The following is a 27714-nucleotide window of genomic DNA, read 5'->3' as shown; positions in this document are numbered from 1 at the left end:
GTATTCTTCTCAAACTCACATGAAACATTTACCAAGGCAGACCAGATTCTGGGCCATAAAACATATATAACATTTTTTTTTTGTAATTAAAGGAAGCCATACAAAATATACCCTGACCATAAGAAATTATACTGGAAATCAGGCAAAAGCTAGCTATAAAACTCCAAAGTACATGTAGATTAAACTTCTAAGTAACATATGGTGAATTAAAAGTTCAGGCAGGAAGAAAATGCAACCCAATGAAATTTGTGAGATACTTAATTCAATGCTTAGATGACATTTTCTAACATGGCTGCATCTATAATAAAAGAAGAAAGATCTGAAGCCAGTTTCAGCTTCTACTTTGCTACTAGAAAAAGAACAGAAGTTACACCTACAGTAAACAAAATAAAGAAATAGCAATGCCTATTGGAGACATTACAGACATTTTTAGCAGTGAAAGAAGTGTCATCAAAAGGCTAGATCAAGATGCATTGTACTCATGACTTGTAGAATTGCAACCTCTTTGTACAACTACTTAATAGTAATTTAAAAAACAGGCAAAACTACTTCTTTATGAAGATCAATAAAATCTATATTTCCCATTTAGTCAGGCTCAGAAAGAGAGCGAGCGAGACAGAGAGTAACAGGAAACCCTTGTGGTAACAGACATAAAAGAAGGGCCATCAAATTTCATGGGCATTGTAAATATAACAAAAGAAGATGATGAATGATTCTATTCCTACACATTTAGTAGTTTTGATAATTTGAATCAATTGCTTCAAAGATACAATCCAAACTCATACAGGGGAAAACAGACTTTCTGATTTGTCCTATATGCATAAAAGAATCAATAATTAAGAATTACCAACCAGAAAAACATCCAGACCAGCTGTGTTCACTTCAGGGAGAGAGAAGTCTTACCAGACTTTTAAAGAAGAAATACTGGTTCTCTCCATCTATTTCTCTCTCATCTGTCTTGTGTTATAGAAGCAGAGGGAATATTTCCCAACTTATTCTCTGAGGACATTGTTACTCTATTACTGAAACCAGAGAAAGATACCAAGAGGGGAAAAAAAAAACACCCTACTAATCAATATCTTCCATGAACAAATACAATGTCTACTCAAGATAAAACTGGCAGCCAGATAGGAATAGAAAGAAATTTCAAATTGACAATGATCATATTCAAAATCCTACAGCCAACTTCATACTTTAGGATAGAATAATCCAGAACAAGGAAGAATATCTAGGCTAAGAAAGCTCTGAATGTTATTTTGGGTTTTTGTTTTGTTTTTTGAAGGTTAATTCTGAGTGTTGGCTTCTTTGTCAAGCTTTAGGATTGTAAGTCAAAAATGGCTCCAATTGTCCAAGATCTTATGGACATAACCTGACAATTGTATATGTTAACTGATCTCAGATCAATACTCTTTACTCGTTTCTAGCAAGTAGTTAGAAATTAGCAACAATTAGCTGTTAACAATGGTGAACTAGAAAGTTGACTTCATTATCACAAAATGTTAACTGATCACTATATTGAGATTAATAAATTTTTATGCAAGTTAAGATGAATTTTTATTTTGCTTGTTGCTTTTTGCTTTCAATTATTTTCATTGAGGGAAAACATTAGCAATTATTTCCCAGTTATATTGTTGAAGGCATCATGAGAAATAGATTATAAGGCATCTGGAGCTGAGATTTTGCTCTTCTCCCTATAAAACCCACACTCCTGGAGTCTTTGGGCTTAGAACCTGGAGAAGCCAAAAGCTATCATTGACAAAGGGAAACTGTGTGTTGACTCTAAAATTTCAATGACAGGATAATTGAAACTGAAGCAAATAATTTTATGGGGATTGTTAATAGATTGAGCTGACCTATAGCTTTAAAGAAAAAATTGTACTCCTGAAGAAAAGTTAGTCTGTAACTTTTTGTTTTCTCTATATTGCTCTGGTGGTGATTAATATCTTAAAAGGCATAAAAGTATAGCAAACTCTTGAAGTCAACTTTAAAAATCATAAAGGCCTTATTGTTTTCCTATGGGATGCTGCTGGTGAATAAAGCACAGTGCTGCATATTTTATACACACACAGAGACACACACACACACAAACACACACTGTGCAAAGGTGACCTTGTCTTCAAAGCCAAGAGCTTGCTTTCTTATGAACAAAGGCTTTGCATGTTTTATGAAATTATTTCTCTCACATGATTTGTCTTTGTGGTTTGAAAATAGGTTTTATTTAAGGAAAAGTTACCTTTTACAGTTCAACATTATATCTTAAAGAGAGCACATCTTTTAAAAATGAGTGCAACAAATTTCCTCTTCTCCTCTTTCCACATTCCTTTTCCAAACCCTAGCTTCAGTTGGTGAACCATCCATTTGTTAAGCCAAACTCCAAGCACTGAAACGTCAGCCTCCTCTCAGCAGGCAGGCGGGGCAGACCCTGCCTAAACGTGAGCACAGATGATGGAGTGGGAGAAGCAAGCGCCTGTGGGGATTGCACAGCCAGAGGCGTAAGGAGTGCTCAGAGGAAGATTCAGAGCATGGTTTACTTGGACAGCTTGTGGAAGGAAGGGGATTTGAACCGGAAGTAGACAAGGGTTCTTTTGGGTTGAAAGTTGATATCATCATGAAGGCAAACATGTCAGGATCATGTGGACTTTCTCAAGGCAAATCTCTTCACCTTTGCTGTCTTTTTCTATAATCTTTCTTCTCCGTCTACTTCTTGCTTGTTTTTATTTTCTTTTGTTTGATCTGTGACTGCCTTTCATAAACAAAGCATCAAATCATTTGTACCCACAGTATTATCTTAAAAGAAAGCAAGACAGTATTATAATAATACAAAAGTAGAAATTCCTAGACTTACCAAATCCTTGTAGGTTTCCTCCTATCACCTGGGCATCCATTATGGGGTTAAAGTTAGGAGCTGGGAAGATGGTTCCTTGAACCTGATAAAAAATATCAATGAGAAAGAGATTGTAATAATTCACATTAGAGGTCCAATATGGTTTCTAGGAAAATACAGTCTGTGTACTGAAATTACTATAAGACACAGTCCGTGAAATACATATTCTACTTGTATACTAAACACAGGAAGCAAATTTGCTCCAGTTTAGTTCACCCAATGGCCTCTACCCTGTGGGTTTCATTATTCAAATAGGACACTGAGACTCTAGAACCCATAGAGGAAAAAAATGCAAGAATCAAATTTAAAATGTGTTCATAATGAAGAGCAAACATTTTTCTTTGGAACTGGAGACTATTTAATATAAACTAAAACTAGAATTGCATTGAGAAGATTGACATCATCTATAGGAATTTGAAGTGGCGCTTGTCCTTGTGGATATTTTTTGTACATAAATGGGGTCTTAAAATTGTATGAGAGAAAATTGAAATATTTGGATTTGGATTAGATGATTCATAAAAATCTGGGCAATTCAGATAGGGAAGAGACTCTTTAGCTGCAGCTCCTGGCAGCAGAGGAAAACATAAAAATCGGACTGACATTCCCTATAAATGCTCTCTAGCCAGTAATAAAATGGCAGAACTTTCAAGGCAGGCTTTGCATCCGCAGGGTCTATTGCTTCAGATAGTGCCAGCCAGGACTGGTGCCATACCACACACAGCGTGTGAGAGCTGTCCATCAAAAATTATTAAGAAGGCCAGTTCTACAAATTTGCTGTCAATGTGCCCAGGAACATTGGAAAATAATAAAAAAAAATGCCTTTCATCATGAATGAGTCTCCTGGGACTTCTGAGAACCTGTGCTTGCAGCAATCTGAAGGGGAGAAAAAGCATTCCAGGATTTGTTGTCAAAGAGAAAATTAATTAGTCAGTGAGAACAACACTGGACTATAGTTTCTCCTTAGGTGAGTAATAATATACCAACACTGATGTATTTATGAAAGGATTTTTGAGGATTAAGGACATTGCTTGGATTAAAACGAAGAATTACATTCCTTTTGGATTTGGTTTCACTAAGATTGGTAAACCTGAAGTTGTCCATGTGAGGTAGACGGAAACCTCTATAGTGATTTTCATGTGACCATATTTTCTTATTTACACATATGTCTATGTATTTCTCTCATGTTTATATAGACTGATTTATATAATTAATAGAAGAACCTTCTCTGGATCTTACATTGCTTGTTCACTTACAATTAAATTTCCAATTTGTTTCTGAGATCTTCAATTGAGTTTATATTTCCTAGGAGTAAAGTTCTCTTAGCCTATCTGTGAGTAAGAAGGTATTATAAGGGGTTTTTGTCTTGTAGTATCATAACTTCCTCCTCAGAGGCATTTTGTGTGCTACACCAATGCTGCCCTCAATTTGTAAATGGAAAGTGAGGCTCATGGGAGCAGAGACTTACTGTGCCCACACAGCTACAGAGAAGGAACTTGAATTGCAATGTGTCTGGTGGGGATCAAGCCAGAGCATTTAAACCTTTCCCCTCATTTCCTGCAGCACTTACTTTGAAGTGTGTCAGCTTTATCGTGACCCATCCTCTCTTGTAAGTAATTTGGCATCACAATCAAATCACATGCCTTGTAAATTAGAGCTAATCCTGTACAGAGTATCTTACTCCTCAAGGCTCTAAGTCTAGCACTTGGCCTGGGCCTGTCCTAATGGATGGTTGCAAGTGTATAAAAGACTTGAAGTTTAGCTCAGCTATTAGCTGAAGAAGTAGATCAATGTCTCTTAACTTGTGCTGCACTAATGGCGAAGTGTGCATGTAAATTACAAAGCTGTTGGTGAGCCACTCAATCCAGGTATCTGGAGATGTCTGAAACCAGGCAGCCCCGGGCCCAAGAAAAGAGTGGCTGCTCCTTTGTAAGAACTCTCCCTTGAAGACCAGATATTCTAGGACAACTGCTTCAGTGTAACTGTTGAAGAGAAGAATCAGCTAAATGTAGCACAGACTAAAGCAAAGGCACCTACAGACAGGTGTGCTTAGTTTGTGGTTATGGGATGTAGAAGTCTCTTTTTTCCCCCCTTAATTTTTGATTTTCAGAGACAGTTTTATGAGTTAACACTATTGGCTTCATTTTTTATATACTAAATCATATTAATTCTAGCTTTATTTCCTTAACTCAAGTCTAAATAAATATTAAATGCTTAGAACTTAGAAAAACCCAAGAAACCTATGAGCAAGAGGTATACATTTTATGAAAAAAATATATCAAGAGAAAGAATGGATAAAAGTAAGGCTATCAATATTAAATAGGAGCATTATAGACATGAAATATCTCCAGCTAGTTAAAATTCTATTGTCTTTTCTTCATTACAAATACTTACTGTCAACCAGATAATTTAGAATTATACTATAAAATATGAATGAAGACAGATAATCATAATCAGCATTATCATCATAAGTAATCTTTGCTCTTTTGTATTTCTTATTTTTCAAGTTATGAGTTTATTTTTTGTGTCTTGAAATTTGTGAAGTAACGTCTTTATATTATAGGGGCCTTATTTGTGATGCAGATACTACTTCAAGAAAATTATAAAATAATAAAAGAAAATTAAGGAACAGAGAACCTTCACGCTCCATGAAGGGCAGAACAATCTGGAGCTTTGCCCTCTCTGTACAAACAAACAAACAAAAAAGATATGGCTCCTCAATAGTCCTACATAAACTCCTCTCAAGCCCCTCTATAAAGACCTGCTAACTCTGACTCGCATTGAAGATAACACAGTATATGTGTGTGTGTGTGTGTGGTGTGTGTGTGTGTGTGTGTGTGTGTATTTATGCATACATACACACTCACTCACAGTATTGGTCATGGGGGCTTGAACTCAGGGCCTGAGTGCTATCCCTGTGTTTTTTTGCTCAAGGCTAGTGTTCTACCACTTTGAACTATAGTATCACTTCTGGTTTTCTGGTGGTTGATTCGGGATAGAAGTCTCATGGACTTTTCTGTTTGGGCTAGCTTTGAACCCTGATCTTCAGATCTCAGCCTCCTGAGTAGCTAGGGTTACAGGTGTGAGCCATCAGTGCCTAGCTTATAGTATTCTTTCTAACTGTATCGTGGCTGATATATCTTTTGGCTCTTTCATCTACCTTGCAAAAATATAGAACACCTAGGTCAACATGGTTAGTTTATAAGGAAGCCTATTCGTATGAAACAAATTCTAGTGCCTTGCTTTGCTTTGTTTGTTTGGTTTTGCTGGCAATCAATTCGATTATTTCTCTATTTCTTAGACTTCTTTTTGAAAGGGAAAATATTAGAAGAATTTCTTAAAATGCTCTTCCTTCCCCAAGTAGAGAATCAGTGTCCTTACCCCTGTCAGCATGCCCAGAAACCTTTCTTTCTTTGTTAAAACTACATAAACATATATTTCAGTTTAAGTACATTTCTGAAAGACCCCTTTCGCATCACAGATGGCTCAGAAGGAGAAACATTCTCTAGTACAGAACGTATTCTGCCAGGCTTTAAAGTATGTCCTTTGAGTGGAATAAGAGCCAGGTTCTCAGAAATTTAGGCAATAACTCCCCTTTCATTAGTGAGACTTATTAGAGAGGTACAATGGTGGAATCCCGCTGCTCTGGGAGGGCAGTCACATTACAGTCTCATCCACTGTGGATTATTCTAAAAGGACTTGTGAGTCGCTGAGAGCACAGAGTCAATCAGGCCCTGTGGGATTTCAACAGTTTCCTCCCCAATACAGAGAACTCAAGGCGGGGGCCTTGAGATCAGAGATGGCACATCTGGGAGATGGCACATCTGGTGAAGGTCTGCATAACCATTTCAGCTGAGAAGGAAGGCTCAGGTTTTTTAAAACCTTTGTGAAAGTTCAGTTGTTTAGTATCTCATCTTCATGCCTTTCTGTTCTTCATAACTTCATTAATAGTTCCCAATCCATGGAAATGGAAGAGCTATACCTAAGAGTATCAGTATCTATTCAGAGGGGTTGGGTCTGTGTCTGTATTTGCTCAAAGGCAGAATGTGATAAGAAAATGAATTATGGGAATATAAAACAGGTCGTCTCTGGATTATAAATACTAGGAGTGGAAGAGAGGGGAGATGAGAGAGAGAGACAGAGAGAGAGTAATGGAGGGTGAATATGGTTGAAATTCTTTTAAAAAATGAAACAAGGAGGCTTTTTGAGGTTGGCATGGAAAGAGGAGGTGGGAAGTGAAGACAAGGGAGAGTTATGGAGGAGCTGAGTCTGATCAATGTACATTATATGCATATGTGCACCTGTCAAAGTGAAAAGCCTTCATACAACTAATTGATGTTAATAATACAAAATGAAAGGGAAAAGGAGTAATACCACTTATATGTCCTTTCTGTTACACAATACTCAAAAGGGATCCAAGAAAAAGTTGTCAGTACAGAAGTAAAACAAAGAAAAGACATAATCCAATACCAACAATTTTACACTCCCCAAACAACAGTACACATCGGTTAACTTTTCAATATATACCAAGAACTGTGCAAGATAGTGACATTGTCATGTGCGAACCCTCCAAAACTATTGTTGAAACCATCCCCAGAGTGATGGTGTTATGAAAGGTGGCACTTTCCAAGAGTCAGAGCCCTTATGAATAGGGATTGACGTCTTAATAAAAGGCTTTATGGGAGGACAATTTCCTTTTCTTATCTTCTACCTTCTATCATATGAAGACACAGCTCTCACTCAGAAAAGAGAGTTGTTACAGCAACATCTTGGAAGCACAGACTGCATGTTCCCCACACAAAAACTTTCTGATGCTTTGATCTTGTCCTTCCTAGACTTTTGAAATATGAACAAATAAGTTCCTGGCTGGTTTTTTCTTTAGATGAATTATTCAATCTTAGGTATTTTGCTATAACAGCACAGTGTGTTGTCATTCCAAAGGACTAAAATTCCCTAACAAATGGGTTTGGTACTGTTGCCACACAGAAAGAAATAAAGATGGGGGGAGGTTTAGTTCTATTGTTAGATGTGGGGTTAGCCACAGTCAAACTCAGGTCTGCCTATTCTTAAACCTGTCTGTTGCTAACTGCTACCCTAACTCATCTCCAAAACAATAAGAAATATAGTGGGGGATATTCTTATCATTCATTACTTGTTTAATATGTAATGAATGGATTTGATTTCAATAGCTAGATAATGTCACTAATAAGGAAATCTTACTTGGAATAAGTTAAAAAGTATTGATAAAAAATGAAAAAAAAGTATTTATGATCTAATTGTCTACAAATTATGGTGCACTATTTTGATTGCTTTCAGAATAGGTCATGCTCTGTTGAATGCTCATCTTGTATTCTTTTGACATTTTCAAATATAGTCAGGAGGATTTGCTTCCAAGTGGAATAACTTGGACATGATTGGATAATATGACTTTTCTTTATAGACTAAATGATATATATGTTTATTGTGGTATTTTCTTCTCTTTTGAAGATAAACATTATAAAGTAGCTCTAAAGATAATACTCAACCTTGCTTATGAGTGACCTAATTAATAATAAAATATTGTTAACCTATTTAATCAAAATATATAATAAAAATGAGGCAATATTTAATTTTAGTAAACATATTGTGCTTTGGAGTCAAATAGGATGCAAATGTATTTTGATAATCACTATGTTCTAGGGATAAGGGAAGCTCTATTTTTCTTACTACTTGCATAGCTGTACGCAACTTAAATCTCATCTTTATATTCCTTATCTGATTTGATGCTATCTGTAGGGCCCTAAAAGCAAAGTAAGTGTTCCTCTTTCAAAACATTATTCATGAAAAATTGCCATACAATATTTATACATAACCACTGGCTTAGTAATTGACAAGCTGCAAGGAAAAGTGTTCTGATTTTAAACCCTAGCGTTTTCCAGGATGTTTTATCTGTTGTTTTTTAAAATCTTTGATGATTATTCTTGTGTTAAAAAATAAGGTGTTGAAATAATGAATGAGGATGTTAGCCTCTGGAAGGGCTGGTTGGGCAATCAGGGAGGATAGGTAAAACATTTAATATTTCACTATCAATCGTGTTGGTTATAAGATTTTGTAGATGTTGACTATCAGGTTTAGACAAATTACTGTGTCTTCCAAGTTTCCTGGGGGTTTGAAACATGGATAGCTGTTAGACTTGCCAAATGCTGCTTCTATGTCATATTTGAGTGCCAAATGACTTTTCTTTTACAACTGGTTAATATCGTGAACTCTACTGGTTTCTTTAAAAGCGCTGAACCAGCCTCTCTCCATTGGGACAAACCCCAGTTGAGACTTGTACGTTCTTTTCCTATACATTATAGCTTTAGCTTGGGTCTGTTTGCATCTTCATTCATAACAATTCCTTCTTTTCAATTTTTTTTCTTTATTTGCCAGTCCTGGGTCTTGAACTCAGGGCCTGAGCACTGTCCCTGGCTTCTTTTTGCTCAAGGCTAGCACTCTGCCACTTGAGCCACAGTGCTACTTCTGGCTGTTTTCTATACATGTGGTGCTGAGGAATCGATCCCAAGGCTTCATGTATACAAGGCAAGCACTCTTGCCCCTAGGCCATATTCCCAGCCCAATTTTCTTTTTTTTTTTTTTTTATAATGTTGAGTTGCTTCTTGTCTCAAGTATAATCTAGTTCCATAAATTGAGCCAGAAAGTTTTCTTATTCCCAAAAAGCAGATAAGCTCTGTGTCTAAGTGAGCTTCATGGGAGTACTAAGTTTCAGTCACGTGATCCTGGCTGGCTAAGGCAAGCTGGATCCGGTACTTGCATTGCATCCCTGTTGCTTTTTCTCAACAATGTACATTCTCAACCTCATCAAGTAAAGCACTGGAAAATCACAATTCAAAAGACATTCTACACATCATGGGCAAGTACTTTCTAAAAGTCTCAGATCATAAAACAGAATGGGAGACTGAGAAACTATCATGGGTTCGCGAATACTGAGTTACCAGACAGTAAAAGCAAGGTGGAGACTTCTTATGATTCCTAGAGCAGGTAAATAAAAGAAAATTAACAGATACTTGGTAGGATCCACATCCTACTGGTTGGTGGTTTAGTTAGTAGCCCCCTGATTATGGGAATATTCTCCTTTGGGTTCTTTCAGTACAAATTATGTAAAATGTACAGAAATTCTACAACGTGTGTGAAGGCTAATTGGGAAATCAGATGTTTTGTACATCTAAATCTAAAAGTTTCTCCAAAATAAAGTTTTACAGCTATCTCATTTTTGGTGCAGATCCACTTTCAGAAAATGGGAAATCCACTTTCAGAGATGGGAAACTATTAAATCAGAAATTGCACTGGGTTGCATTTAGCTCCAATAGAAATGTGGCCATGGGGTGTGAATATGGCTTAGTGGCAAGAGTGCTTGCCTCGTACACATGAAGCCCTGGGTTCAATTCCCCAGCACCACATATATAGAAAATGGCCAGAAGTAGCACGTGGCTCAAGTGGCAGAGTGCTTGCCTTGAGGAAAAAGAAGCCAGGGACAGTGCTCAGGCCCCGAGTCCAAGCCCCAGGACTGGCAAAAAAAAAAAAAAAATCACAGCTGGAGGGTGAAGATATAGCTTCAGACATGGGAATACTAATGGGGTATAGCAGAGGCAGATGAGTCCCTACTGCTTGTCATTCTTGTTTAAAGAGCAAGCTATATAAAGAAAAGCAGGGTATGAGTAAAGTGGAGGAAATCTGTAAGGAGAACTTAGGCTACAATTTTGTGAGTAGAAAGGTGACAATAATTGGACATCATAAACACCTGTTTATCACCTAATCATGATACACTGCCAAACTGAAGTGATAGGAAGTCTCACAGGAAAGGAAAATGTAGCAAATCTATTTTAACACCTCTGTGAGCCAGGAGCATTCTTGTAGATTGAATTTGGGTGAAGGAAGAACAAATGACATTGCCAATAAAGCCAAGAATATTGAAATTGACCTCATGTATACACATCTTTCTAGATCACAGATAAAAATGTTTCAGTTCAGATTATGATCTAATGAAGTGAAAGTTAACCGGATGCTTTTAATTGCAATATCACATTACTGATTTCATATCACTGATTACATTAGTTATTACATCAAATTAACGATGACAGGACTTGTCCTGTGAACAGTTTCCCAATATACAAAGATAATTATAGAAGTAAAGAAGAGAAATACACTTAGATCATGAAGGTGTACTCTAGAGTCATTTATGGAAAATGAAGAAAACCCAAGAACTGTGATTATTTACATACAAGTTATGTGTATTCTCATCTCCTTGTATCATTATTTTACATAATAAGAAAGAGATTAAGTCTTCCAAATCATGAAGTTGGAATTATTATCTTGAAATAAGACTTGGCATATCATTCCACTATTGAAAATATCTGGGATGGAAAAATAAAAGACAGACAAAAACCTAAGGGCAAGAGATCCTGAAGAGCTTCTACTGATTACTAAATTGTGCATAATTCAGTTTTGACATTTTTTCTGTATCTATTAAAAATTCTCACTACAAAACAAGTAGTTCCACTTATCACTGAGAGTTTATGATTGTGACACCTATTTTCTGTGAAGGATCTGAAGTCACAGTTAATATTTATTTTCCTATATATGAGCTACACGACTGATTAAACAACAGCCTATCAGCATAATAGAGGCCTCTGCCCCCAGGTAGTAGCGTCTCTACCACTCAACACTTTTGTTTTCTTCCTTACCCTTTAAAACAGTGACATTTTGATTGGTCATTAAATGAATGCCTAGGAAGCATTGGACATATGCATTCACTATCTGTAATGAGTTGAACAATAATTGAAGATTACTACTGTCATGGTGATGCTAACAAAAAGAATGACACAGTTAAAAATATGATATGTTTCACATGTTTTAAAAACATTACTACTACATACTACTTAGAAGGATATGATATTTTCATAATTGCAAAGCATAACCACAGTGCTTTTAAATCTGCCTTACTTAAAAATAAAATAGTACAGAGATAAGATGCTAAATATACAAAGCCATCTTGTTGCTTTACTGCAAAAGTCAATCCAAAGTGCTGTGTGACACAAATTCATTCCCACTTTATCCATAAGAGAAAAACATAAAAGAACATAGAAAGACATAATATTATATATAAACTATGTTTATGTTTTATACCTGGCCTTTGTCAGGGTTTTCTAATTGTTTTTCTGATTATTTGCAGCATAATTTTCAATATTTCTGATGGGTATAAATAAAAAGTATAATGAAAAAGAACATATTAATAACTATATGTTACAGTACATATGTACTGGACCCTAAGATTTTTTTTATTCCTCCTTCAGTGACAAATGTATGTTCTCAATTTATAAGCAGTTTTATGACTTTTTGAAGATAATTGAAAAGACATCAAGGCTGAGAGCTTTACAGTGTGAATTCTGGAAATACTTAAAAAATTCCTGAAGTCCTTTCAGTCTTGGTGAATCAGGCAGAGCTACTCATGATTATAAAGAACTTCTATAGATAGAATTTCAGTGTAGGTAGAGGGCTTGGTGTAGGCCCAGGAGGCTAGAGTACAAATCAGTGAGTAATGCTAGATAAATGATTCTTTTCTTTCTGATTTTTCTACTCCACCTAATGGCAGAAATGACTCATTCAAATGACCATGACTATTATTGCTCAGATATGAGGTCTTAAGACTTTTACCTTGCAATTGAATGGAGGAAATGTAACTTTTTAAAGTTTGTGACTTGTGGCCATTGAATGACTTCCTGTACTTTTTGGTAAATGGGCTGATTAACTAGCACACATAAAAATAGTTAACTATCTTCTTTCTATTCATAAGGGATTTTAAAAGTTGCAATGCTTTTATTTTTACCTCAAAGAGATCAAAACCAACATTTAAGTGAGCACAATATCAATGTTACTACTAGAGGCATAATTTATAAGTAATTTTCCAGATAGTGTTCTTTATAATCTATACACCAAAAACACTTGGAAAAAACAAGTGATTCTATAAATTAAATTCATATGAGGGGGGTCGTGTTATTATGTAAAATTTTAAGGACTTGCATTTCTTGTTATCATCATAAAGCTTTAAGGACTTGTATACCAAGACCAGAGGCTTCCACGAAATATATTTATATTTAGCTTCTACTCCAATTATTTGCCTAATTTTAGCAGAGATGGTTTCTGTAAATCAGTAGAATGCATGTTTTAAAAGTGTTAATTCTGGTAATCATATTCACCATGTAGTCTCAGAAACTGAGAGAGATTTGAGGAAGGACAGATGGTAAGGGCTACTGCTTAAAGTTAACAGGTAATGATAATGGAGGTGTGGTAGAAGGACAAGAGTTATCCTTGATTTCACATTCTCTATTTTTCAACTGTAGTTTATGTATATTTGCTTGTGCAGTGAGATTCTACTCACTGTGTGAAAATTTGATTATTGGAATTTGGTGTCCAAGTGAAAGTGCTAAAATTTAAAAAATCTATGTGCATAGATTATAATTAAAATTATATTTTGTGATATGAACACAAAAGCGGGTACAGTAGAAAGGGAGAAAGTTAGGAATTAAGTCTTGGAATATTCCCAAGAAAGGTATCAGAACAGGAAAGGTATGAGGATCTGGCACAGTACTTAAGCTCAGGGTGGTTGCCGCTTTTCTTATTAAGAGTGGTTTAGGAATTTTGAGTGGATTCAGAGAGAATTGGGATGTGAAAATGGATTCTAAAGAAAAGAGAAGTTGACAGTAATTGGGGAAGTGGATATCTGAAAACTTTTTACATGGCAGGGTCTATTTACAAGTAAAAATGAAAATAAAATGTACTTATGCTTATGAAACTGTTTATGTTAGGTTTACTCATAAGATTTGGGATGTTATACACACACACACACACACACACACACACACACACAGAGGCATGTAGATATTCACAAATTTAACCTCCTCTGTGAAAGCAATAGAGCAATGCCTTGTGTTTTGGAAAGTCAGAACATCCAAGTTAGAGTGTTTAAAATAGAACAGTGATATTTAGTAGATAATATTTCAGCAATACTTTTCTGTGTTTCATGAACTCCTCTTAGTGTGTCATCTGCCAATTAGTCATTGAGAGCCTCTTAAAGATAGGTACAATTCCAGATCTTTTCATTTCCTTACAAGTGGGATGATATCATTTTTTCTGATGGAAGCATAGAATTTCATTGTGTATATATACCATTCATCTACAGAGAGGCATCTGGGTTGGTTCCATATGATAGCTATGGTAAATAATACTGCATTGAACATGGTTGTGCTGGTAGCTTTAGTATGGCCTTGTTTGTGTATTAAGTGAAGTGAGCCAGACCCAAAGAAACATAGATTCCATGGGTTCCTTCATTGGTAATAGTACATGCCTAGGACAGTCCTAGCAGAGGATGATCAATAGCTATGTACATATGATCATACAAGATGATGCTAAGCAAAATGAACTGCGAGATATGGAAATAAGAGGTTTTTCTTTGTTGTTATTTTTAATGTACTATGTGAAATTGCTTCTTTTTCATTTCTTTTCTTTTCTATGGTTTAGCCCCTGTTGTCACTGTATTTGATTTTGCTACCCTGGGTATTGTATATATATACATTTACCTGAATTAGGGAAGGGAAAGGGAACATCAAAATAGTGAGACCAAGGGTGAACCAATGCAACAATGATACTCACAAGACATTATATTGGAAATCAACTGTACAACTTGGGGGCAGGGATTGGGGCAAATGAAAGTGGGAGAAAAATGTGTGCAGGGGTAACAAGTTTGACAAGAAACATAATCACTACCGTACATATATAACTGTAACTCCTCAGTAGAGCACCTTGACAATAAAATTAAAGAAAAAAGATAGGTACTATTATCTCCTCACAATAGGAAGTAAAAATGAGATGCAGAAAAGTAAGAATATTGTCTTTCATCAGTAGGACCCTACATTCTAAGGCTGCCTTTGACTCTAGCTTTAATTGCTACTCAGGACTTAATACTTACCCATCTCTAACATGAAAAAAACATACTTTTATTGTAACAGGACTTAGAGAACTTAACAGCATGCTTTAGATATCACTTCAATGCAAAAGTTATTCCATTGAATTAATTTTTTTCCAGTCTGATACTGATTATTAGCTCCATGGAAGTTTCACTAAAGGTTGGAGTCACAAGCTGCATGACGCCTAGCTTTTGTTTAATCAAAGTGTGTAAAGTTCAGACAATGTAGTCTTGTGATAGCGAAAAGCAATCTGAAGTATGAATAACCTTTTAATAATATTTGTTCAGTAAGTCATATTGGAGATAAACACAGTTAGATTTCTTGGATCTCCGAGGAGTACCTTTCTATAGTAAAAGTTTGCTTTGAAAATAATCTTGCTTTATCAACAGCTTCTACTCCCATGCGATGATTTTTCAGCCTGCAATCACTCCTGGATAGTAAGCTTTTAATTTTTTTTTTAAAAAAATTTATGGAGTGCATTTTTTCACTTTGTACAGTTCATTGTTAAAAATGAAATATACTCACTCCATCTTAATTTGGTTAAAATGTGGAACACTTCATTTCTAGTTATACTCATCTTATGATAACCATAAAATGCATAAAATAATAAAAATAAATAAATAAATAAACATTTTATATCACCGAATTGGATTCACAAAGAATATATTTGTTGGTGGATGTGAGTACACAACCATAATACCAACTAAGGCGGGAGGACCACAAGTTTGAGGATGGTCTGGGAAATTTACTGAGACTAAAAGGGCTACAATGCAATTTCCTTCACTCTTATATATCTTAATAATGTATTTTTGAAGTATGATTTAGCTCTACTTCATAAATCACAGATTACCTTAGGTTTCCAATAACACATCAAATCTTATTTTCTCTAGATGGCTGTATAGTCTACAGAGGTAAAAATCTTCAAATGTACAGACTTACACAAAAGATAAATTTAATTTTGTTAATGTTCCAATATGTAAACTACCTTAATCAATGAAATCATCTGACTATAATTCTGAAAACTAATTTTAAAACACTACAGAAGTTTATTCTAACACAAATGTAGTTTTCAACATATATTTATTTTAAAACTTGTAATTGACAATAATACATGACTTTGATAGCTCTCAGAAATGATAATGTATACCTGTCAACTTGTCTGTTCAAATGTCATATATTCTGAATCAAGTATTAAGTCTATTTCTATCTAGCACCTTAGTCAATGATCATTTACATTATGAAATGAGACCTTCCTTGCCTAAAGAAGGTCTGGGTCTCAGGCTTGAGCATATCAGATCCAAGCTGGGGATTCTGTGGTGAACGTGGCCTTAAATATTGGCATCTTACATATCCAATTATAACTACTTGGATCACATGGCATAACAGAGAAACTTATCTGATTGTGATGGCATAAAACATTTTACTACCTACACTTGCTGAGAGTATACATAAAGCGTATACTTATCTCTAATGCTATTAATTAAATCTACTAAAATGATTATTTAGAGCTGTTCAAATATATGTCTCTAATCTTCACTTTTGCTTCTCTGCTCTAAAAGCACAAAAATCACCCAACTTCTTAAAAATGTTCTCAACATGACAACTGTCAATAGTCTATGAAATATAATTTACACATTCACTAAATGTTTATGAATGCAAATATTCAGCTATGATTATAGATGATACAGAAAATATTTTCAAATAAATTTACTGAAATAAATAGGATGGAATGAAAGCAGAAGCTTTTTTGCAAATTAAAACACTACTTTGGCCTAAATCAACAGATGCCTTTAATTTCTTTGCAGTGAACTAGAACTGCCTAACAATTTCTGATACAAAGGACTTTCTACTTCACAATTAAGTCTTGAAATTCATATGAAATCAAGACTGTTAAGTGAAAAGAGGTAAGACTACTAGCCTTTGACTTCCCCAATCAATATTTATCACAAAATACATTAAAATATTTCCAGCACTTAACACTTTGTGCATGGGCAAGCAACATTTTTTTCTGCTACATTTTAATTGAATAATAATTTTGTGATTTTTTTGGCATACAAGTTTTTTGGAATGCCTTAAGAAATAATATGGATTTAAAAACCATAGTTAAAGCACAGCCATACTTATCTAGAATGTCAAAACTATATGAAATAGATATATTTTGAGATGTTGCATACTTAGATAATTCTATTTGATCTTCAAAAGTTAGTGGATAAACTGGTTTGAAATAACTCAGACAAGGAAAAATATGAAATCCCTATATCAAATTGTATGATTCTTGAATTCCTCAGAAAGCTATTCAAAAATAATCTGGAGGGATCCCAGATTTAAAGTACAATTTGGTCAACACAATTATTTTTATTTCTTACAGAAAAAAAAAACAATTGCAAAGATAAAAACCTCATTAAAGCATTAAGACAGATGAGTTGGGTTACTTATGAAATTAAAAGCAACTGAATTGCTTTTATGGGACAACACATTAGTATGGATTTGAGATTTAATAATATTAACTCATTGTTATAGTTATATTGAGCATTTGTTAATTAAAATTTTATTGAAGGAAATTAAAACCAATATTTCCTCATACGAGTGCCAATAACACAAAGCAAGATTTTACAAATAAAGGTCAAATGTCAAAGACTAGAACATTTTTCAGGAATAAACATTATACTTACATAGTCTCCGCAAAACATTTTGACGATGGTGAGTAATGTCAGTGTAAATTGCAAAAATCCCAGCAAGTGACTAGTTATTTAGAGTTGTTACTCTGGGAGCCCAGAAATGACTGAGGGTCACTGTTCAACCAACCTTAGGCAAAAACCTACAGACGTAAATCTGGAACAACATGGCTCAAGATAGAGTATTTATACTCTGCTATCAATCATAGATAAATAGGCAGAATTACCTCACAAACTAAATAGAACCATTAGTCTCACCTCTGGTTTTGTGTTGATTTAAGACATAAATTAGTCAAACAGTGAAAGAAGAGGTAACCTTTAGTAAAAGTTGATGACTCATGGAAAAGGAAGCTGATTAGGCACAAAGTTAATAATTCATTTTTGATGAATTATGATTAACATCCAGACTCTGTGAGGTGTTGTAGTCCTAGTTTCACGTTCTCAAACTGTTAAAAAAAATCTGTGTCTCTTTTCCTTTTTTAAAAAATATTTCAACTATTGTATATCTTGTGTGTGTTAAAATAAACCAGGCTTACAACATAAATGATTTCCTAACAATAAAAGTCTTTGAAGACATATGCTTACTACCATTTTCATTCTTCATTGTTGACTTTATTGTAGCATTTTGCTTCATTACGTGTTAAGGATACATTTTTTAACAAATCATCAAGGTCCAATACAATTTTAAGGAACTGTTTGGCCCGGTGTGCTTTGTGTATGAGTCTAAAATAATAAAATGAATTGTGCTACTTATCATTTAGTGAACAACATGTATTCATTAAATCTGTGAAAAATTGTTAACATTTTGACAAAGAATTAGGGGTAAATAATTGTAGGCTGAGAAAACAAAGTAAAATGGGGAAGTGCTAAATGATTAGTATTTATAACTTTAGAAATTTGCTTAAAACAAATTAGTTTAATGAATTACTATCATTACACCGATAGTTTTACTGTAATACATATACACACAATATTTGAATTCTAGGTATAGAGTGAGCAGCAAAATGTATATACATAAACATATATGCATACATATATATAAATGCATACATGTGTGTCTATGTATGTGTGTTTGTAATTATATTTCTATATGCATATATGTACATATATATCAACAAAATATCTAAATTTTTCAGCATTCAGTTCATATTGATGTTTTGTTTTGTTTTTTTGGCCAGTCCTGGGTTTGGACTCAGGGCCTGAGCACTGTCCCTGGCTTGTTTTTGCTCAAGGCTAGCACTCTGCCACTTGAGCCACAGCGCCACTTCTGGCCATTTTCTGTATATGTGGTGCTGGAATTGAACCTAGGACCTCCTGTATACGAGGCGAGCACTCTTGCCACTAGGCCATATCCCCAGCCCCATTCAGTTCATATTGAATCTGGGTTATAAATTATCCTTGGTACTACTCAGAGATGTTAGGAAGTAAAGTAGTTTGTCTTCTTGAAAAGATATGATCATCTGAAAGGCAGACTATGTACATGTGTGTCTGTATTTGTGGCCTTAATTATGTTTGTGCTTTTTTCTGTGTATTTTTGGCAGTTTGTAATAATTAGAAAATAATTGTCATCCTGAATGCTTGTAATCCTAGCTATTTAGGAGGCTGAGACCTGGAGGATCATTACTCTATTCAAAGACAGTCCAGGCTGAAAAGTCCTGTCTCCAACTATGTAGCAAAATGCTGGACTGCAGACATGGTTCAAGTTGTAGGGAGTTAGCTATGAGTGAGAAAACTGAGTGTGAAAGCAAAGGTCTGAGTTCAAGCCCCTGGTACTGGCACAAACACACAAAGTAATAATTGTTACATTCCTAAAACATGTAAAATTCAGAGTAAGAAGCAAACAAAAACGAGTTTACAGCAAAAAATTGCTCTTACTTGTAGGCTAATTTTCAAAAGTTATAGGATTTACTTTGTAGACTAAATGTACCAAGGTGAAATCAAAATAATAAAAATATTTGAGGACAAATACTTTTCCTGATGATGTTAGGCAATTCAGAGAAAAGGGACTGGGCAACATTCCCTAATTTTTCCCAGACAATGATTGCTTAGTGGGTATTTTATATACATCCCTAATTGAGACTGTATGTGGTTTGCTTTAAAATGCTTTATTAAAACTTTTATGTAGGCTGTGTGGCCAGTATGACAAAAATCTTGAAAAGTCTTAGGGAGATGTTAGGTAGTGCTATTTTCATGTGGTTTTAAATTATTTTTCCATGACATTTAAAAGGAATATTCATTTTTTCAACTTGTTCTCAATATGTGGTTTGAGTATCTCCCATCTTAAAACAGGAATGTTAATTGAGGTCTTACTATATTCCAGGTACGGTTTCTTGTGAATATTCTATATGCCTGAATTTAGTTTTCACAATGCCCCGTGGGCCAGGCACTATATTCTGTATTTCAGTGTAGAGAACACACAGGTACTTTTATCTAAATTCACACCTTATAAAGTGATAGAGTGCAATAAGAACTCAGTCTATTGGCAGAATCTATAGCCATAACCTCTAAGATACAGGCACTATGTTAAAGAATGAAGTCAGGCAATTATGAAGGGAAAAAAATACACATTTCTTCATTCAAAAAGATTTATGGTTTAGTAGGTAGAGGAAATTAATAGAATATCAGATGAGGAATGGTAAGTGCCATAAGCAAATCTCATAAAAACATTAGGGACGGTTCCATAGAGACAAGTTACCTTAGGCAGGAAGGAAATGAAGAAGCCTTCACCCATGGACTAGCATTCGAAATGTGCCTTATGAATGTCAAGAACCGGCCCTGTAGGTAATGAAATGAAGCAGCCACATGAGTAAGGAGACCTTACTATGGGCCTATGGAATATGTACCACGATTGCCTGCTTCGAGATTTGACACTTTGTGTTTAGTTGTTTATGGCCTATAAGAAAATGCATATTTTCTGCTTCATTTATTGGAGTTAAAATTCAACCTGAAGTTAAACTTCAACAAAGGAGAACTAGTAAGAGTGATTAACATTTTAAATAAATATTGTTGCCTAGGCATACACCAGCACCTACTGAGTCAGAGAAGTGATATACTAAATTAGTCTGAATAGACAAAATGGCTTCTAGGACAGGAAAACATGACTGTCATCTTTCAAAGTTAATAGTGGATTTAAAACATGTTGTGGATAGATTAAACAACATATGCATCGGTCAGTAAAGTATGAAAAGATGGAAAAAGTATTACCAAAGGCCAGTAAATAACTACAGTAATTATATGCATGGGGTTTCAAATATTATTAGCTTTAAGTAGTTGTACAAAGAGTTGCCATTTAACAAAGTAGTTTATGAATACAGTAGATCATGATCAGTGTCACCCCTTTCAACATTCTCTCTCACCTACCCTTCCCCTTCCTCTACTTAATTTTGTAGCACATTAATTGGATCCTTGACTGAATTCTCTTCTCTCCATTCTCCACTCCTTTCCCCCTTGGTCCCACTCCATTCCTTTTGAGTCCTTGCTTCCTGTTATTTTATTTGGCTGAACTTTGGCTTTGCCTTTGTAAGGAATTACACTATTCTAGATCTCCCTTGTATCTCCCATATTTCAGTTAATGTATGTATATACACTTGCATACCACTCAATGTATTTACTTGTCAGTTTATAAGCGAAATCTAGCTTCCACATATAAGGGAAAGCATTCATTCTTTGTCTCTCTGGACCCGACTTATTTCACTTAATATAATTGTTTCAGGTTCTTCAATTTCTTTACAAATGTTATAAAACCATTCTTTCTAATTAGGTGAGTAAAATTTCCTGGTGTATATATACCCCATTTTCTCAACCGTCTCATCTATTGAGGAGCTCTGGGCTGATTCTGTATCTTGGCTACGGTGAATAGTGCTGCAATAAACATAACTGTGCTAGTGGCTTTATTGTAGTCTTGTTTGTAATCTTTGGGGTAATTTTTTTAGATGTTGACTATGGTTGTAGAGCTAGAAGTCTAAGTTTAGGAAAGTTTAGCAGGGAGAAAGGGAGAGGGAGGTAGGGGGAGAGAAAAGAGAGAGAGCAACAGACATATAGTTTTCTTTATGCTCCTCTCCACAATGATATTCTTGCCTCCTCATCTCATTTCAACTCAAGCCTTCCCCACACGCTAATGCTGCTGCTGTCATGAATGATGGTCATCTTGACAAATCTAGTAGCTTATTCTCTGTTCTCATCTTGGCACAGCTGTCTTGTCCCTCTTTTTATGCACATTCTTTTTGAAATGCCACACTCTCTTAGTCCTAATCTGACTTCATTGGTTGTATCTTCTCATCTTTCCTGCAAATTCCATTTCCTTTACTCTTTCTACCACTATTATTTTTTCACCACTGGGAATTTTATTATTTCTTTTATTTCCAATGTTTCTTGATCACTAGAATAAATTCTTGTGATAAAGATAGACACTGTCTTGGTGTTTGCTAACATGATTGGAGTTCAAAAAAACAATGCTTACAGTTGGTTTATACAACTCATGGGGGGAGGAAAATAGGGGGAGAGGGGAAAATGAGGGAGGAAGTAGCATGTTGGATAAGAAATGTACACACTGCCTCAGGTAAGAAAGTGTAAATCCCTCTGTACATCACTTTAACAATAAAGAAATGAAAATGAAAAAAACTCCCTGAAAATAATAACAGTGCTTAAAATATAACAACACAACCCAAATAGATTTTTTTTTTTGGTCTGATGTTTGGTGGTCTTAGAATTTGGAGATCAAAGGAAAAATTCCAGCTACGTTGGTGGTGCCATTAGGCTTTAACTGGTGATTACCTCCCATGCTAGTTCTCTTAACCTTTGGTATGCATAACAGATCATAGCTTAAGGAATAAGAATATAGTACCAGCAGACATGAATTTTTAGGCTGGGAGAACTGAAAAAATATATTGTTTCACAACTACGCCAGTAATCTGTTTACCTCACTTTTGTGTACTTTCTTAACACAGATAATCATTACTGAATTATGCTATTTATCATTTAAAGCAATAGATTTTTATTTCATATGTTATATTTGTCCATCCAAAATATCATTCTTATTTTTTAGAGATTGGCAAAAAATTAGAGTAGAAATGTCAAGTAATTTTCAGATAAATCTGTGTAAAATGTAATATTGATGTTTAACTTAAATAAGACAAACATAATTTAAAAAGTGTCAATATTTCTGTACTTTGGACATATTGTGATAGTCTAACATCCACTGAAAATTCATTCTCATTAGAAATATGCATTGACCCTTTCTGTTTTAAGGCAATATAAGTCAAGAATAAAAATAACCCATTTTAAATTATTGTCAGAATCACATCTGGAAATCCTTGTAGAAGAAATTTAATTAAAAGTCTAAGAAAAAGGCAACTTACTCTAAAATTATTTTCATCACTTTGAAAATTAAATTCTAGTATATTAGTCATACATATTAATTTGACACAAAGTTCACATTCCTAGAATAGTAATTTCTGACATGTCATGGAGATTAGAAGTTAGAAAATTATTGTGAAAGAAAAAGAAATATTTATGCTGCTAAGTTGGTCTCTTCTGAATGCAATTAATGTTTACAGGTATTAAAGTCAATCATAAAGCATATTCAAAAGCAATATCATGTGTCTGGGTCATATTTACATTATAATTTATAAACATATATTTTTAAATTTAAAAATAAATGACATAATACGCATCTTTTTCATCTTCAATGTCATTAACCTGGAAGTAGGGAAGATTAAGTTTTTTTGTTTTGTTTTGTTTGTTTTTGTCTATCCTGACACTAGAATTTAGGGCTTGGGCACTGTTCTTGAGCTTATTTGCTAAAGGCTAGTATTTGATCACATGATGGTTTATTGGAGAAAAGAGTCTCACAGATTTTCCTGCCTAGGCTGGCTTCAAACCACCATCTTCAGATCTCAGCCTGTTGGGTTTAGGATAGCTAGGGTTATTAGATAATATTAGATGATTAGATATCTAGGATTACAGATGTGAGCCACCTGCGCCCAGGTAAGATTAGATTGTAAAGGAGCACAGGTGGCCACAATCAATTTAATTGAGTTTTCTGCTGATGGGTGTCTACCAATGCCCTGTTGGGTGTGAGCACCTGGATGAAAATAGGTATCACTGAGGTAAGGAAATAGACCAACCATAGACAAGTGCTACCTGCCTCTCATGGGAAAAGTCATGAATCCCATTTGACTTTCAAATACACATCTTTATGAAGTAATAGACAGCTAATAACTGAACCTCTTCCATGATAGAGAAGTATAAAAAAAAATGAAGAGCTGAGCCTCACAATGGAGAGAGTCTAATTCTTCTATATTTATTTTTTTTGTTGTTAAATTTTTATTGTCAAACTGAGGTACAGAGAGGTTACACTTTCATATGGTAGGCATTGGATATATTTCTTGGACTGTTTGTTACCTCCTCCCTCATTCCCCCCTTCCCACTCCCCCTTTCCCTTTCCCGCCATGAGTTGTTCAGTTCATTTATACCAAACAGTTTTGCAAGTATTGCTTTTGTAGTCGTTTGTCTTTTTTACCCTGTGTCTCTCAATTTTGGTATTCCCTTTCTATTTCCTAGTTCTAATACCAGTATACACGGTTTCCAATATACTCAGATAAGATACACAGATAGTGCAGGTACAACCATAGGAAGGGGATACAAGAGTATCATCAATAATAGAAGCTACGGTTTCACATCGCATGTTGAAAATAATTACAACAGTGATATGACAGTCGTTTCCATAACATGGAGTTCATTTCACTTAGCATCAGCTTAGGTGTTCATAAGGGTTATTGGGCTGTTTTGATCCTCTGCTGTGACTAGCCTAAACCTGTGCTAATTATTCCCTATGAGGGAGACCATAGAGTCCATGTTTCTTTGGGTCTGGCTTACTTCACTTAGTATAATTTTTTCCAAGTCCTTCCATTTCCTTACAAATGGGGCAATGTCATTCTTTCTGATAGAGGCATAAAATTCCATTGTGTATATGTACCACAGTTTCCTGATCCATTCGTCTACTGAGGGGCATCTGGGTTGGTTCCAAATTCTAGCTATGACAAATTGTGCTGCGTAAAATTTTCTCTGGAGTGGGGAAACTGCAATGTCGGAGGGAGCTTAGCTAGGGCTCTGCTGCTCCTCCGCTGGCTTCCCAGAAATCTCTTCTATGTTTTTTGAATTACTCATGCATGACAGTTGAGTAATTCATAGCTAAAAAATACATACTGGATCAAAAGTAGAAAACAAAAACAAATGAAAGGCAAGTGGTCCATGATCTTACTTTATATATAGAAATAGATGGAAATAAATACATCATACATCAAAATAAATTTATGGGGCTGGGGATATAGCCTAGTGGCAAGAGTGCCTGCCTCGGATACACGAGGCCCTAGGTTCGATTCCCCAGCACCACATATACAGAAAACGGCCAGAAGCGGCGCTGTGGCTTAAGTGGCAGAGTGCTAGCCTTGAGCGGGAAGAAGCCAGGGCCAGTGCTCAGGCCCTGAGTCCAAGGCCCAGGAATGGCCAAAAAAAAAAATTATGTACTTTAGTGACAGAAACAGTTTCAAGTGAAACAGTATTAAAAATAGTAAGCCAGTGGTGTTCAAATTGTGCCTAACTCAGTATTGGAATAGGTTATTTTCTACTCAGAAAATACCAAGAGTTACCGCTGGGTGGCAGTCCTGGGCTTTGGTAAAATGTTCCCATCAGCCTGGCTACTTTTGTCAATACTTTGAGTCTGGGGATAGTGGAGTCTCCAAGAGCAGAGTTTCACTTTGCTAGTTCTTTGCAGCATTAAAATGGATTGGGGGAGAAATATTGCTTTTACTCTTGCTTGCAGCCTTGCTCAGATCTAGTTTGTTTTTTTCTGGGTAATTTTGCTAGTGGAGGGTTATACATGTCTCAGATGTTGTATGCAACTAAGTGACTTTGCCTAAAATCACAGTGTTGGCTGCCTGTTTTGATTTTGGCATCTGCAGGAAAAAAGATAATGTATTATTGGCTGATTGAATATCTGAGAATTTCATCATTTGGTATTATCTGTATGCTAGTTGGGTTAATTAGTTATTCCATAGGATACTATGACTAAGAAGCCTTTACAATAGTTTTCTCTTAGTCGTCTATGAACATTACGCCATTAGTATAAAGAATACCAGTCATTAACAGATCAAGTCAGTCACAACTCATCAGGTGAAGAAACCTACAGAAGAACAAATATGATTTTTGTTCTTCCTCCAGCCCTCATGAATTCAGATGGGCTTTGGATTTCTTCATAGTAGAAATGAAACGGAAGGCATGAGCCAAATTGGTCATAGAATAACTATCCCTTTTAGCTTGTCATACAGCTCAAGTAGTTCATTCCAATATTGTGTTCTCTTTGTAGCCTGTTTTTAAAAAGTTATTAATAATTCCATAAAGTATAGTGAATCTCTAGGATTCATCAGTTTTTTTCCCCCCAAAGGTGGAATTTGTTGGTGTGGATATACTTGCATGGAAAGGACCTCTCATTGAACCCATAATTGTTTTTATTCACATCAGATATACAATCCTGGATCAAGCTTGAGTTTTCTTTAATTGTTTTAAATTAGCCACTTGAGTGAGCTCACATAACTCTCAGGCTTACTGTCTGCCATGTTCCATTAAAGAGGAGGAAGAGCGGATACACAGGACAACCTATTCCCAATCGTATAAATAAGTTAAGTCCCTTTCATTTTAACTTAAGATCTGCTCAATAATACTATATGGATGGGTGAGACAACCCTATGAAAGTACTGCTAGTAAATTCTTCACTTTCTCCATGCTTTTTCCTGATGCAGGTGTCCATCACACTTTCCTCCTTTCATGAAATTATCTATTATCTTTTCATTATCAGGGTTGAATGACATTGTTTTGGTCACTACAGCTAAATCTGATTAAAGTTCATCCACCATTTCTGGGACATTTTTACCTAAACTAATGTATGCAGCCTTTGATCCTTTCTTGAGTACTGAGCCAAGCAACCATGGTCCTTATGTCATTCAGAGTCATGGTGTTCTCTTTTTCCCTGTCAATTATAATTAGCATTGATTTGTAGGCATTTATACATTCTTTGCTGTTGTTCAGTAATCAGATCTCCAAGAATTTCTCAAGGCTAGGGAAACTTCAGAAACTCACAGTTCTTTACAGTGTGGATAATGAGACAGAGAAGGCGTCAAACCACCTACTCTTTACACTTTCAGTATTTACTATCTATCTCCTCCTTTATTTAGTGCTATTTTAACCAATCTTCCAGATATTTACACTCAATTAAAATTTTGTGATTTTCCCCCTTAATCTTTTTGGTCCTTTTTTCTCTGTTTTGAGTATTTCTAATCATTCCGCATGAATCTCCATGTTCAGTCCCTGGACCACATCCTCTCCACAGAATTCCTTTACAGAATCTTGTCTCTACCACAGCAAAGTCACAGATGCCACACAGTGGAAGCCCTCTAAACCACAGCCTATAACCCAACATTTGCCAAAAATATAGTTAGGCGAATTTTCAAAATTACTATAACTAAAAGAAAGGCTTATAGTCTCAATGTTTTTATCCATGTTTGGGAATTTGACTTTTGATCAAAGGTGAAGCTGGCCAAGTCTCATTTTTCAAAGTCTAGATTATTTACTTTTGCCTGTATGGAACTCACCAGATTTGTCTACATTTCTGTGCAAGCTACAGTAAAGGTGAGTCCTGAGCAAGCACTGAGTGTTCACTTGACTCTGACCAGAGAGAAAAGGCGCTTTGATTTTCTATGGACAGCATTGGTTTCAGGAGAAATTTAGAAGTGGTTTATGATCATCTGTATAGTGATTTCACCATTTTACTGGATATCCTTGCATTGGACTAGCTCTTGATTCCCTGAATCACGTAACATGGCTAGACATTTAATGATTCTTATACATAATGTCTCCATAGTTTGGTAAAAACAGATGTCCTGAGATAAGCAGATATACTTCAGTCCCATTGGGCATTACACTCTGAATCACACATTTTAAGTCTATGACTCTGGAAGTCACCAGCTGTTTTCCTGTTAGTATTATATTTTTCTAGAGAAAAACTGAGCAAGCCAAAGCACAGTAGTCTCAGATGAATTCTACTGTGTCTTAATTTCTTTTGTGATCTATTTAGTTCCACCCACAAACACAGAATTTGCTT

General features: G+C 35.3%; 1 protein-coding gene across 1 annotated transcript in view; it reads right to left on the bottom strand.

Moving 5' to 3' along the window:
* Anxa10 (annexin A10) overlaps positions 1–20336 on the bottom strand; it is a 52523-nt gene extending 32187 nt beyond the window's left edge. Inside the window, exons 1-2 of the mRNA XM_048330573.1 lie at positions 20254–20336; positions 2846–2927 (exon numbers count right to left, since the gene is read on the bottom strand). Coding sequence (XP_048186530.1) covers positions 2846–2927; positions 20254–20289 — 118 coding nt within the window. The 5' untranslated portion in view covers positions 20290–20336. The remainder of the gene's footprint in view (positions 1–2845; positions 2928–20253) is intronic.
* Between the last annotated feature and the right edge of the window lie 7378 nt (positions 20337–27714).

Source organism: Perognathus longimembris, chromosome 21 (assembly GCF_023159225.1).
Source record: "Perognathus longimembris pacificus isolate PPM17 chromosome 21, ASM2315922v1, whole genome shotgun sequence".
NCBI lineage: Eukaryota > Metazoa > Chordata > Mammalia > Rodentia > Heteromyidae > Perognathus > Perognathus longimembris.
The sequence above is the reverse complement of the archived record's forward strand: the minus strand, read 5'-3'. Positions and strand labels throughout refer to the sequence as shown.